General features: G+C 32.0%; 1 protein-coding gene across 6 annotated transcripts in view; it reads left to right on the top strand.

Annotated features, from left to right (window-relative positions):
* Positions 1-13,781, top strand: part of EPHA5 (EPH receptor A5) — a 507,554-nt gene that overhangs the window by 31,536 nt on the left and 462,237 nt on the right. For all 6 annotated transcript variants that reach the window (XM_007496389.2, XM_056802682.1, XM_056802681.1 and 3 more), the window contains exon 2: positions 1,044-1,108. In XM_007496389.2, coding sequence (XP_007496451.1) covers positions 1,044-1,108 — 65 coding nt within the window. The remainder of the gene's footprint in view (positions 1-1,043; positions 1,109-13,781) is intronic.

Genomic DNA, 13,781 nt, shown 5'->3' with positions numbered 1-13,781 from the left:
ACAGAGTTAAAAAAATAAACAATGTAATTTGTTTAATTAAATTAATAGTCTGTATATTTCTATCTCTCTTCATTATTTATATGTATATATATATATAGTGATAAAGATATCTCTAATATATAGAGGGTATAGATAGATATAGATCTGTCTGTCTATTCATCCATCTATCCATCCATCTCTCTCTCTCTCTCTTTCTCTCTCTCTCCCTCCCTCTCTTGTCTCTCTCTCCCTTTCTTTCTCTCCTTTGTCCTCTCTGTCTCTCTGTCTCTCTCTCTGTCTCTCTCTCTCTCTCTGTCTCTCTCTCTCTCTCTCTGTCTCTCTCTCTCTCTCTCTCTCTCTCTCTCTCCCCCTCCATCCATCCCTCCCTCCCTCCCTCCCTCCCTATTGCTACCTTAACTGAAAATATCCCTAGGAGATATATTTTATACCATACCTAACTCCATGAACAAGAGATGACCATAATGCCAAAGAATATAGCAGACTTTTAAATGTAGCAATATTCCTGAGAGCAGCAATAGCTTTACTTGGCTTGGTTAAGTGTGTGTAGATTTATTTCTTAATTACACTTACTATTTGAACTACAGATTTTGGGTAATAACACAAAAATGTTATAAGCTTGGGAATAGTTTATTGCTATTTAATGTAAATTGTTTGCTAATTGTTTCCATAACAGCTTTCCAGAACAAAATGAAATGAGTTGAGCCATAATCTTATGGTTGCAGCTTAACTCAGAAATAAATAGTCTTAATTTCTGACATGATCCTATTAAAAAAATGAATCTCTTTTAAAAAGTCATGTAGAAAATAAATAAACATTGAGAATGACCTTTTTTTAGGCTTTTGTAGCATGTATTTTTTTAATATTTATATTTACTTAGTTTCCGTATGGGATCACTGAAATAATTTCTTTCAAAATGTTTCTATTTATAATGAATGCTTAATCTAATATCAATTCTTTAAACACTAGGCAGAGTTCCAGAGCTATTAGAATACTGACTTCTCTTCCATTCCTATTTTGATGTTCTTCTTTCCTTTTTTTTTTAGTGAATTTGCTAGACTCACGCACGGTAATGGGGGACCTGGGATGGATTGCTTACCCAAAAAATGGAGTAAGTCTTTCAATATTTCTTTTCCTCTTAAGTAACAAACTTAAATGGATAGTTTCCATGTTAAGATTCAAGTGATTATTTTAAACTCCCATAAGAGACTTCATTTCAGGATTAGTTAAGGGAAAAAAAAAGCCAATTTACATTTGGAAAGGTTGAGAGTTTGGAGGGAAAGGTCTGCTAAGGAAGGCCAGTGACTTATTTATGGTGGCATTATTTACTCATTTATTATGAGAAGGGTATTTTGATTTAGGTTTCTAATTTTATTTGGTGATAATTTGACAGAGGCTTATTAGAATTATGTAAAATTACAAACATTTTACAAATTAGTTGTTGCCAAACTCTCAAGATTAATTTTTGAAATTAGAGCATTTTAATTGGTGTTTTATTTTTATACACATAATACATCTATATCACATAGGAAAAAAAGATAAATTGAAATTATTTGTATGTGAAGACAGTTGAATCACAGCTAGAGTCTAACTGTTTTTATTTTATTCTTTACAATGAGGAACATGGAGGCTTTTATAGCTTCTAGTGTTCCTCTGAGGGAAAACTTTTTCAAGTCTAGAGCTAAATCATTTTACAAAGTTCCTCTCTTGAGATATGCTTATGTCTCCACGGAGGACTTTTTGAAGAACATGTTTGCCCTGAATGACTTTTAGTGACTAATAGAATGCTTTATTCTTCCATTAAGGGAAAATAAATTTCTTTCCTTTTCTACTTGTTTGTCATCTTTGTTTAAAATTTTAGGTGAAATTGTTTAAAGCCAGTGAATTATTTTTTATTTCTTCATCTTTATTTTTAAAATAATGCATCTATGATAACTTGCAAAAATTATACTTTATTTTTAGATATTTTATTTTAGATTTATTTTGTCTGGCTGAAAGAAAAATCCCAAGTTGTAATGAACAAACATTTATGCTACAAACATGTTAGAAAATAATAAAGTTTTGAAATAAATGTATAAAATTAACTGTATTTCATACTTAAATGAACATCTGAATTTTTTTTTTTAATTTTAAGAGGTCAGATGGAGTTGCATGTTTTCTTTGATATAGTAATTTGGGCATTTAGTGTTTTAACTTCTCACTAACTACCTGAGAGTGGTTATTACATCAAGATCAATCATTTGACACATCCTAAGAATTTAACTGGACTTGTTAGCCATTATGATATTGAATTCCTGAGATCTCCAGGTCTCTCCACCTACCTTGCAGATCAACTTTTCTAGATTTGTTGTCTTGATTACAAAGAGAGTCACTTGAGAGCAGGGGTGGTCATATGTTAGCTGTGTGGCTTCAGTGCTTAGCACAATGGTTGTCATATTACAAACAATTAAAATGATATTTACATTAATTCAGAATAAAGTTACAACAGGATCACAATCAAAAGTGTTTTCTAGAATTATTTGACTTATTATGAAAATTAATTGGGCAACTTTAAATTGTTAAATTGTGTTCCAGGTTACTAGTTTGCATTGTGGGTAACAGTAAAAAAGTTAGCCAAATTTCTGGTCTTATTTATTTGGGGCTTAGACTAAACTGTTTTGGCTTTCAATTTTTTAAAACTCAATTAAAAAAATCTTCTTTATTACAGAAACATTGAAATTACCTTTAATCTGGATGCTAGTTGGGAATGTTAAATAACTTTTTTTTTTACTTTAAAGATGACCTGAGAAAAATACAGAAAAATACTCTCTAGGAACATGAGTTTTATCTCATATATATTTCCTTCAAAAGATTATTTCAGGTAGAAGTATGACCTTATGCTGTTATCATCAGAAGTGGAAGGGATTAGTTTGCTGGGTCACTTTAACTCAAGATTTTTGTATAAAAGTTCGTTATTCATATTATAGGCACCTGCTCATTCTAGTCACTCCTGCTTTTTGCATATTATAAAGTGGCTATGCCACTTTGATTTTTCTATAAGTGATTTCAGTGTACAGAATACTCTGCTCTGTATTGGGGAAGACACAAAATTCCGATAAAAATAATTTCTGCCTTCATGAAACTTATAATCTAATTGAGGGGAGTGATGTGACACTTAGAGATAACTATCATACCACGTAGAATGTAAAATCAGAGATTGGGAGTTGGAAAGGATCTTAATCACCATCTAGGACAACTCTATCATTTTACTGATTTGGAAACCCAGTAGCAGAGGGGATAAGTGGCTTCACCAAGGCCAGTTACATAGGTTGTATGTCGGAAGGTAAGGATTTGAAACCAAGTTTCCTGACTGTAAATCTAATTTCATTTCCACTCAACTATGCTGCTGTCTTTCATTGACCAGATAAAAAGCAAAAGTGCTAGATGAAGTTCGGAGGGTGAGCATCAAAGTCATTAATGACCAAACAAAGGGGAATAAAAAAATTGACTTCTTAGTTCTTTATAATTGATAACTTTCAATACATTATTTTGTTTAATACTTATAATTACCTCATTCAGAATAATTTTCATATTAATTTTATAATAGGGATATAGAAGCAAATAGAAGTAGAGTGTTTAGTCTAAAGTCTCACAACTAAGTTAGTAAAGCTCGATGAAAGCTCTAATGAATTTTACCCTAAAAAGAAATTTACCTTAAAAATAAATTCACCCTAATGAAAATTATAAAGATATGAAATAGAGAAAGAAACTTGGGTTTTTATTTTTTATGAAAGAGGGTAACAGAATTTAAAGTTAGAGAGGGCCTCAACAATCTTGTAGTCCCTGGTTTCACAAATTAAACAAAATAAGACCCCCAAGAGTTAAGTAACTTTAACAAGATTATGCAAGCATAAAGCAGCTGAGTCAATATCTGAACCCATTTCCTTTGTTGCTTTTCCACTGCACTAGGCTGAATTCTTCTGCAAAGTTCAAACTTCATTTTTATCATTGGTCTCCACTCCAATGTAGCAGCTTTAGCAGATGGTTTTTTATGTGTTTTTCTGCCTCAAAAGCCAACCAACTATGGATGAATCCCTTTAAATTTAGATAGGTAGGTCCTCAGAAAATCCACATGTGACCTTTTGCTAGACTTTTATTTGAAACCTTTGCAACTTTGAAGGAAGTACCAGAGATGATTGCCATAGAATCTGAGAACTCAGATGAGGTATCACTGTAGAGCTTTAGCAGAGAGTAATAAATCTGAAATGTTTTGCCTTTGAGGTCATTTAAAATAGTACATATAAAGTAGAGCAAACATTTTCTTTTTATCTGCATGAGATTTTTTCTGATTCCTTAGTATATTGCGTTGTAAGAATTCAGTATTTCATTTGCTAATTATTTGCCAGGAAGATGTGGAGAAGATTTCATGATCTCATTTCACTGGAAATAGCTTTGTAGTTAAGACAAAATCCAAGACAGTATTTTTCCTTAATATATTGATATATATTATAAATATAATTTTACAAATATAAAATTTACACTCAAATTCATGGCAATAATTTAAAGGAAGTTTAGTTGAGGCACTTTTCTTGAAAATGATAACTATTAACATAGTCAACAGTACAATTCATTTCTAAAAGGTAATGCCTCTTTTGGTGATCATCCTAATTAAAAATATATGCCATATGTGTATTCTATTAGTTGCTCTCTCATCTAACTAGTTAGATGATTTCACTAAAGACACTTAATACTTCTGGTTTTGATTCCTCATCTGTAAAATGAGGAAGCTGTTCTAGATTGTCTCTGAAGTCACTTCTGGCTCTAAATTTTATATAGTTCTCTGAAGTCCATTTGCAACTTTGGCTACTTCTGAGACAATGGAACTATTCTGTTTTTATTAAAAAAATGCTGTGAGTGACAATGCTGTGAGGATTTATTACATTTGATTGTAGACAAGTGAAAATGTAAAAAATGCACATTGACTCTATTTACTTGGAATTTAATCAATTTCATATGTATTTGTTAAGTTGCTATTATATATCATGCTAGACACAGGGCATATAAAGGCAAAATTACTCTCTGCTGCATTCAAGGAGTTTCTGTTTTACTCGATAGAAGCAACATGAACATAGAAAAGCAAATACAAATTATATGTATCTTAAAACAAAATTCTTCTAGCCTGCTAGTGGTGATAATTTGTAGAATGAAGAAATGGTTTGTGCTGGAGATAAACTTGAACTTGAAGAAACAGAGACAATGAATAATAACATTCTAGGCACGGGCCACATTGTGGGCCAAGACAGAAGTGGAATATCACAAGCAGGAATCAGCCATTATGTTGATTTGTTTCCTAGTTAAATACTTTTACCATTTTTCTTCCCTTAGATAGATTGATATAGGTGAAGCAAGAAGGGAGGTTCACATTGTTCAGTGATGCTATTTTGATGGTGTTGGTGGCTATGTGAGTGTACATGGCTGAAAAAATCAATTTCAGAGCAATAGTCTCTTTGCATAACTCATACAGCTGAGGTTTTTCTTGATTTTTATTAGGAAACTGGTGTTTGAAGGGCCTGTTGCCTCTTCTGCCTCCAAAAAACAAGTCAACTCATTTATTTTTCTGATTGTCCCAAATCCATTTGGCCTCCTTTCCCTATTGTTTCCCAGAAATTGATCCATATCCCTGTCATTCGAAGTTGTGCTTTGGTGTGTCTTTGCAAGCATTCCCCTTGATCACTTTTCCTGTGGTTAACATCCATCTTCCCTTATTCAAGATTTAACCACAGAGCAGCTGTTTGGACAATCCTCCCCTTGTCTCTGTTTCACTAGTCTTTGTTTCTTCATTCATCTTTTATTTCTTTTTTTAAGCTTTTTTCTAGAAGCTTAAAATCCTGGGACTTTTAAGCTAGATTAGCCGGGAAAGATAATGCATCACTGGCCTTTCTTTTTTCAAGTGAGGGAACTGAGGCGCATATAAGTTAAATGATATGCCCATGGCTGCTTTGCAATTTAGTGCCAGAACTATTAGCTTATAGTCAACTTCCTTGTTGCTTCTCTCTTGACATTTAATATTATGTTGAATACATGACTCTGATGATTATTATTAAAGCATTATTAAATAACTAGATCTGTATATTGAAGTTAACTCGCATATTTATTAAAATCCATACTTTAAATAATTCAATTTTATTTTATTTGCAGTTCCATACTCTCTCCTTCTCCCTTCCATCTACCCATTTAGAAATCAAGAAAAATAAATTCTATCATAAATATACATAGTAAAGCAAAACAAAATCCACATATTAACCATATTAAAAAAAGGAATAGAAGGGAAATAAAGAGTCAAAAATCTGTTTCAATCTACAATATAATTCTATCAACTCTCGTTTGGGATTTGAATAACATTTTCAGAATGTTGGATGGTCAGTTCACATGTTTTTTTACAGAAATTATTTTTCAGCAGCTTCCATATTGTAAAACCAATTTTTGTCTCTATTATATTCGGCCCCAGTGAATTGTCTGGTATTTTTTTTGGGGGGGTGAGCTTTGTTCACCATATCCCTTAGCCTTTCTATATATAACTCAATATCTGTCTTCCAAGTCTGAATTCCTCTCCATTTTCCCCATTTCAGATCCTCTCTGTCATTTGGAATCCTAAAATACCTTAAAGGTTTATCTACAAAGTACTTTGCAAATCTCAAAACAATAGGAAAAAGTTATTATCAGAATATGGTGAGATAGACAATGGAAGTGAACTTCAAAACATGAGGCTGGTCATGAATGGGAACAGAGGAGGATTCTGGGAGAGGCATAAGATTTAATTTTATATCTTTTCTTCTGAGTACAATGTGAAAACAAAATTAAAAAAAATGCAGTTGGAAATTTATTTGAGAGAAATACTTTTAAATAGAAGGTGAATTTGGTAATTATAGTATTATTATTAAATAGCTCTATAGAGGATGGACTGGAAAGCCATGGTGAGATACTATAGGTAGAAAGTAGGACTAAAATGAGTAGGATAGGAAAAGGAAGGAATAAGAAGAACGTGGAATGTTATTTTTTGGAGGTTTATTTTGTTCATTTTATTTGATAGGGACTCCAAAACACAATGATTAAAAAAAGAAGAGGTATGAATTTTCTAGTTCTGTGACAAGAATGTATAACTATTAAAACTCACAAAGCCCATGTGACAGTCTAGTACTTGTATTTTCACTAAAGTATGGGAAGCAAAGGGAGATCTAGTCAGACCCAGTGGATTTATAAAAAAAGCTAGCAATCTTCAGTGTCCTTAGGGATTTGACTAGATAAAACAGAGAAAAATAAGAGATACTGTAGTGAATCAAATTATAATTATAAAGTGTTGTGCATAATAGATAGATAGATAGATAGATAGATAGATATCCTTGGTTGGATATATATGTATATTTATAAAATAGTGACATTAGAAATATATACCTAAAGAAATTTTTAAAAAATCCTTCCACAGAGCACCAGCTTAAAAAAATAAGTTGTAAGAAAAACAGAAACAGCTTTACAAATAAATTTTATATTTAGGAAAAATATGCATGAGATGAAGCCATGTAATACAGGGATAGTCCAGTCAAATATAAGACGATATGACCAGAATTTATTATTTTACTTTGAACTTAACACCAAATAAAATGTTGCCATATATAAATAGAACACAAAATAGAATTATACATAAAATACTAATTTCAAGTATGCACTTCTTGCTTTTCTTTAAAATATGTGAAAATTTAAGGTGTAAATTCCAGTGTCTACCTTACAACAATTATTACAGTGCTAAATGTGCAGTTTCCAATCCAAAGTCCATTATAATTTTAAACAAATTTTGTGCAAAGTCATGTTGCTATACTTTGATTAATATTAAGATTACAGATCCCTAAATGATGAAAATTATGTCCTATATATTTATGAACATTATTGCAGTTTAAAATCATATATTTGACAAATTCCTTGTGTACCATTAGAGTGAGTGTTACTCTACTCATAATGCCAGATTGAAAATAGTTAACTCCTTCATTAAAGATTTATCTGCACACATATCTATATTAACTTCATCACATAGATGTCATCTATCTATCCATCTATCTACCTCCTTATCTTCTATTTATCTATCCTTTTATTCTTAGTTTATTAGAATAAACCCTGGCAATGTGTCTGTTTCATATAGCTTGTCAGTAGAAACCTAAAACATCATCAGTAGTCTACATAGGAACAAAAATGCTCTGGTTTCCTGGGATGTTTTAAGTATTTACTCTCTGGTTTATTTCCATTGGAATAAAACATACCATCATGTTTGTTTGTTGGAACATGTTATGTGCACTTTTTTAGAATACCCAACATTTTTTCCATGTGTTGTTGTTTAAATGATCTTAAGTCATAGTTGCCTACTTGACTTTGGTGTAAGTAGTCTTTTCCCCATTGATTTCTCTGATTTTCCTTCAGCACACACTGGGACACCCTGCCCAGGTCCTCTGAGTATTGACTAAGAGTTGAATGTGACATGCTCTGTTTTTCTTTTTGCTTTTTCTCTTAGGCTCAAAGGAGTAATTGTGCCCTGGAAACTTTTTCTTACAGTTGTGTTAGAGGTTGCTAGTATCATTCATGATCTTTCACTCATCACTGCTAGAAAATTGGCATGTTAAATCATATTTTTATTGAAATAGGGAAAATAAATTTTGTTAGTTTGGCAAGGGCTTTATTCATTGGGGATTTGAGTGTAGTTTTAGCTTACTTTTATTTATTTGTTTACAGATTAATTGGCTATCACTTATTTTTCTTTCACATTGTGGTGTTTTTCTAATTTGTTTATTTAAGATAGATTGGGTGAATGTATATGTTTGAGGTTAAAATATCTACGATTTAGATACATCAGCATGGTTTGTGAATACATTAATAGTGCTTTCTGTAGATTTGACGCAGCTAGAAAAGCTTTTACTAGATTCTCTTATTCAGTGCTTGTTTTTTCGGGGCTGCATGGTTGTTGTCCTAGCAGCTATAAAACAAAGGCAAGACATGGGAGAGAAAAGTAAGCATCTGGGCCCCCACCATTGGATTGTTTTACTTAGTTTTGATTGTAAAGGGCATTCTCAGATACTTATATTTCTGTGGCTTAGTTTTGAGGGAAGAGGAGCCAAGGATAAAGTGATGCAATGAAGCCCATATTGAGCATGAGAAGGATAATAAAGATTAAAGTAATGCTGAAATGGGTAAAAAGGACCCATTAGTGGATATAGAAAAGCTCTTTATTTGGTCAATGATGGAAAGAAAGCAATTCTATGGGGAACAAATATTATTCTGTAAGATGTTAATGTCACAGTAATAAAGAGCCAGGACAGTCCAAAGCAGTTTTCCATTAGACATTTTTTTAAAGCAAAAGAAAACAACAAAGGGAGAAAAATATTCACAAACCACATATTCCTTAAGGTAATCAAAATAAATAATTCAGCAAATTTAGGATAGTTGTTAACCATACATGAAGGCAATATATGGTAGTTGGATTTCTCTAAATGTGGACTTGTTTTTAAAATCAGTTCTTCAAGAGTTTTAGATATTTCATAACATGCAAAACAAATACTGTATTTGGTTCCTGGGACTCGAAAACATTTTTTAATTAATCAGACTTAAAAATCATAGTCTGTTTCTGCAGAATAACAATGAGACATAAATCCATTAATTTCCTGTTCAATATGTAAACTACTTCAATATATTTTAAAAGCTACCCTCTCTGACCTTTCCTACCATTTTTACTATCAGATGACAAACTGAAAGAACAATATCTATGATATTAATAGCATTATATTCTTTCTTCGAAGATCTCAATGTACTTATCTATTGGGATTGTCACTCTCATATTTTTAAAAATACTATTTTTCAAAGAATCTTGCAGACTGAATTGTCTGGATTTGAGATACAAAAGTGTATTAACATCAATGATACTTTATACTAACAGCTCACAGTTATGTGGTAATAATTAGTTTGGAAATCTTTTTGATCACAGTGATCATGGGAGGTCAATAATGCAGATGTTATCTTATTCATTTTGTACCTGAATAATTCAAAGCTGAAAAAAATTTCCTTGAATTTACCCAGTTTGATAGAAGTAGAAATTAGTATAAAATTAAGTCTTCTCATTCCATATATCAAATTCATTTTTTTCTCATGATGTTGTCCTCTGACACATATTGTTGACTAGAACTATCTTATATTGGAAAACTCTAAAATACATGTAATTCAATGTGCCACTAAATGTATTATTTTTAAATAATTATCACTAATGTACAGTGTCCAATCTCTGCTTGACTAAATAAGTTCTAAAATAGCATAGAATTTATCACTTCACTCAGAAGTCCATTCCATTGTTGGACAGCATTTTTTGTTAGCCAAATCCATCTCATCACTTCTGCAAATCGTACCAGTTATCTTCTTTGCAACAATATATGATGAACTCATGCCATCTTCTACAGAATCTCACAGGATTTGTGAGTTTGAAGAGAACTCAAAATTCTCCTAGTCCAACCCATGACTCAAAGGTCATTATTGAAAAAATAATGTAAATAAGAAAGTAATTATGATTTCAAAAGAAGGACTTGAAGCTTTTATAGTTTTAGGAGTAATTCACTTACATGGAACATTTAATTTTTCCAATATTTCTGGAAAAGTACGATGTTATTTTGATGCCTTAATTACCAGACTATGTCCTAACACTAGATTCTGTTCAATATGGAGGAAATGAGATATTTCCTAATTCCCTACATGCCATTATAGTAGTATTTATCCTAGTTCTGAATGCTCACTGAAGAACTTTAGATAATTCAATATTTAAAAACTTTATTTCTTCAGTTTTTCTCCTTTCTCATCTTCAACAGAAATCCCTGTGTTCCTCTCTGTAATTTTGTTTTCCTTTATACAATTACAGCTCATACCTACACCTACTTGTTAGGTTCAGACATAATATTAATAATATCCTATTAGATCATTTTCCCTTGGAGTTTGAGAAAATCACCTGTGAGTGCTGACCTGGTTATGAAAGTCCCAGTGGTACTCTTAAAATCAAATCTCTTGCCTAGGATCAAGCTATTACAAACAAAACAAGAAAAAAACCAAAATTTTTTGGAACAGAAGATGACATGGAAGGCTACCCCTTATTCTGTATTAGGCTAGATGTAACATTCTCCTATTATCTCACTTTATCTTAGATATTATGAATTTTCTTCCACCTTTTCACACCTTTAGTAAATATATTCTAGGCTGGATGTTACTGTTCTTGCTGCTGTTGCTTTTGTGGTTGTGCTTGTCCTTGTTTGGCTCTCTCTTACTTTCATTGATGTAGAGGACTTCTATCTCCTACTGCAAATGTGCAAGTTGTTTGAAACTTAATGAGAGGTTCACTATGTGTGGTCCCACAACGAATATGTGTCATAGGAAATACTTGAACCTAGGGCTTCCAAATTGCAAGACAAGTTCTCCATCTCCTATGCTATGCTGCCTAGTTCAATTACATTTCTTAAATTGAATTTAACCTCATCAATTAAAAAAGAAGTACAGGCACTTAATTAATTTTAGACAGTCCTCCCTACATTCTCCTCAACTCTAAACAATTTAGGATAGAACAGTTGCCAAGGCATGCTGCAGAATATATCATTTTAAGTACAAGTATGAATTGTGGGGCATGCAAAGGCTCTCTTAGTTGATTATAACATGCAAATTTGCTATAAGCTTATAAATCATAGTCACTGCTGTGATTATAAATTATTACAATAATATAAGATTATTCAGTTTGTGTGTCACAAATCCTCCTAGACTGCACAATTAAAGGCATAACCACAAGTATAATCCTGTAAGATAAAGTCACTTCATTAAACAAGCTCCTTCTGGTTTACTGTTTGCTTTATTCTGATGCCAGATTGAATAACCGAATTTCCTTGTATAATTAACTTTAATGGTGGCAGAGCTGCTTTTTGTCTCCTTCATCATTCTGAAGTTGATTTCATGTCCTTAAGAAATAAAGATTAAGATTATGGCAATAATCAAGGAAAAAAAAGAAAATTCTAAGACAAGTGTCAGGAAAATCTGTGATTACTAATAAGGTAGTAAAACCATTAATTGAGTGAGCTTATAATCAGATTAAGAAAATACTTAACATTATACATATATGCTTATGTATATGTATGTAAGTATATATGTGTGTATTTAAATGACTTATCATTGATAGAATGAATTTTATCCTCGAATTAGTACAATCTATAGTCAATATTTTCAGTGTTTTCTTAGAAATAAGCATTGGTTGATTTACTGATCTACGGCTTCATGATGAATTTGAATGATCCTGAAATAATCTAGGAGGGAGAAAATGTTCAAACTTCAAGGTAAACAAAGAATCATATTATCTACCTTGGGATAATAAGATTCAATGTGTTTTATAGACCTTTTCAGTAGATTAAGATAAAATGAATTTGGGCCAACAAGAAGAAAATTTATTGGGTCCTAGATGATATCAACATGTTCCAATGTAAAGAGCATGGGACTGGGTAGTAGGATATTTGACTTTGCAATTAAGAAATTTGTAACATTTCATGACTTACTGCAATTCTGTTCATTTCAGCAAGTATTTCTTAAGCAGTTATTATAAATGTGTGCATTAAGACTGTCTGTACGCAAAAACAAAAACAAACTTTACTCTGTCCTCAAGGAGGTTACATTCTATTGCAGTTATTTAACACATATAAACATAAGAAAATGCAAAGCATTTGCAGTCATTAAAAGTAATTTCAAGAGAGAGAACACCAAAATCCATGAGATTAGAGATAGCACTTACATAGTGCTTTGAAAGGAGTTAAGGATAGTAATGGTTAAAAATTGTATTACAGTGCTATCTAGACATGAGAATAATTGCACAAAGACATATTTATGGTATATGGAATGTCATTAAGTGGTGAATATCTAGAAAGCCAGTTTGACCAGAAGAGAATGTATAAAGAGGAGAACATATAACAAGCCTTGGAAGGTAGATGGGAACTAGGTTATGGAGGATTTTCAATTGCAGAGTGAGATTTTCATATTTTATGTCAGATATAATCAAAGATACTGAATATTTTGGGGAATCGATGTTTTTTTAAAGATGGAAGCAGTGGTGTGTGTTAGAGGCACTCTGGAGGTAGAATTAAGAAGATGTGGCATCTGATACCACTTAAGGATTGTAAAAGGGGAAAGAATCAAAGGTAGCTTCAAGATTTTGAAACCTGGATGGAGCAAGAAATTTTAGAAAAGGTATTTTTAAGGAGAGAAATATAATTTTTCATCTTGGGTATGTTGAGTTTGAGATGCCTACTGGACATCAATAGAGAAATATCATCTCTTTTTTTCTTAATCATGCAATAAGCATTTATTAATGTTCTCCTATGTGCCAGACAATGTGCAAATCATTGGCAATAAAGAGATGGAAATTATACCTTACATGTGAAGTTAATGCTACATAATGTGGATGTGAAACATGAAGAAAGCTAGAGAAAGTCTTGAGTAGTTCTTGAATTGAATTTTGAAGGAAGTCAGGAATTCTAAGAGTCAGAGATAAGGAAGGAATGTAAAGACATGAAGACAGGACTTGGGCTCTTGAAGTAGATTTGATCCAGATTCTGAACAGTTTTCAATGCCAGAGAGGCGTTTATACTTTATCTTAAGAGTTAGTAGGAAGCCATTGCAGTTCTTGAGTTGAAGAAGGACATAGTATGATTGATACTTTAGAAATAGCAATTTTGCAGCTGGGGACAAGAATTTATGGAGGG

The sequence above is a fragment of the Monodelphis domestica genome, chromosome 6 (assembly GCF_027887165.1).
Source record: "Monodelphis domestica isolate mMonDom1 chromosome 6, mMonDom1.pri, whole genome shotgun sequence".
NCBI classification, from domain to species: domain Eukaryota; kingdom Metazoa; phylum Chordata; class Mammalia; order Didelphimorphia; family Didelphidae; genus Monodelphis; species Monodelphis domestica.
Note: the sequence above shows the minus strand (reverse complement) of the source record. Positions and strands in the feature narration are given on the sequence as shown.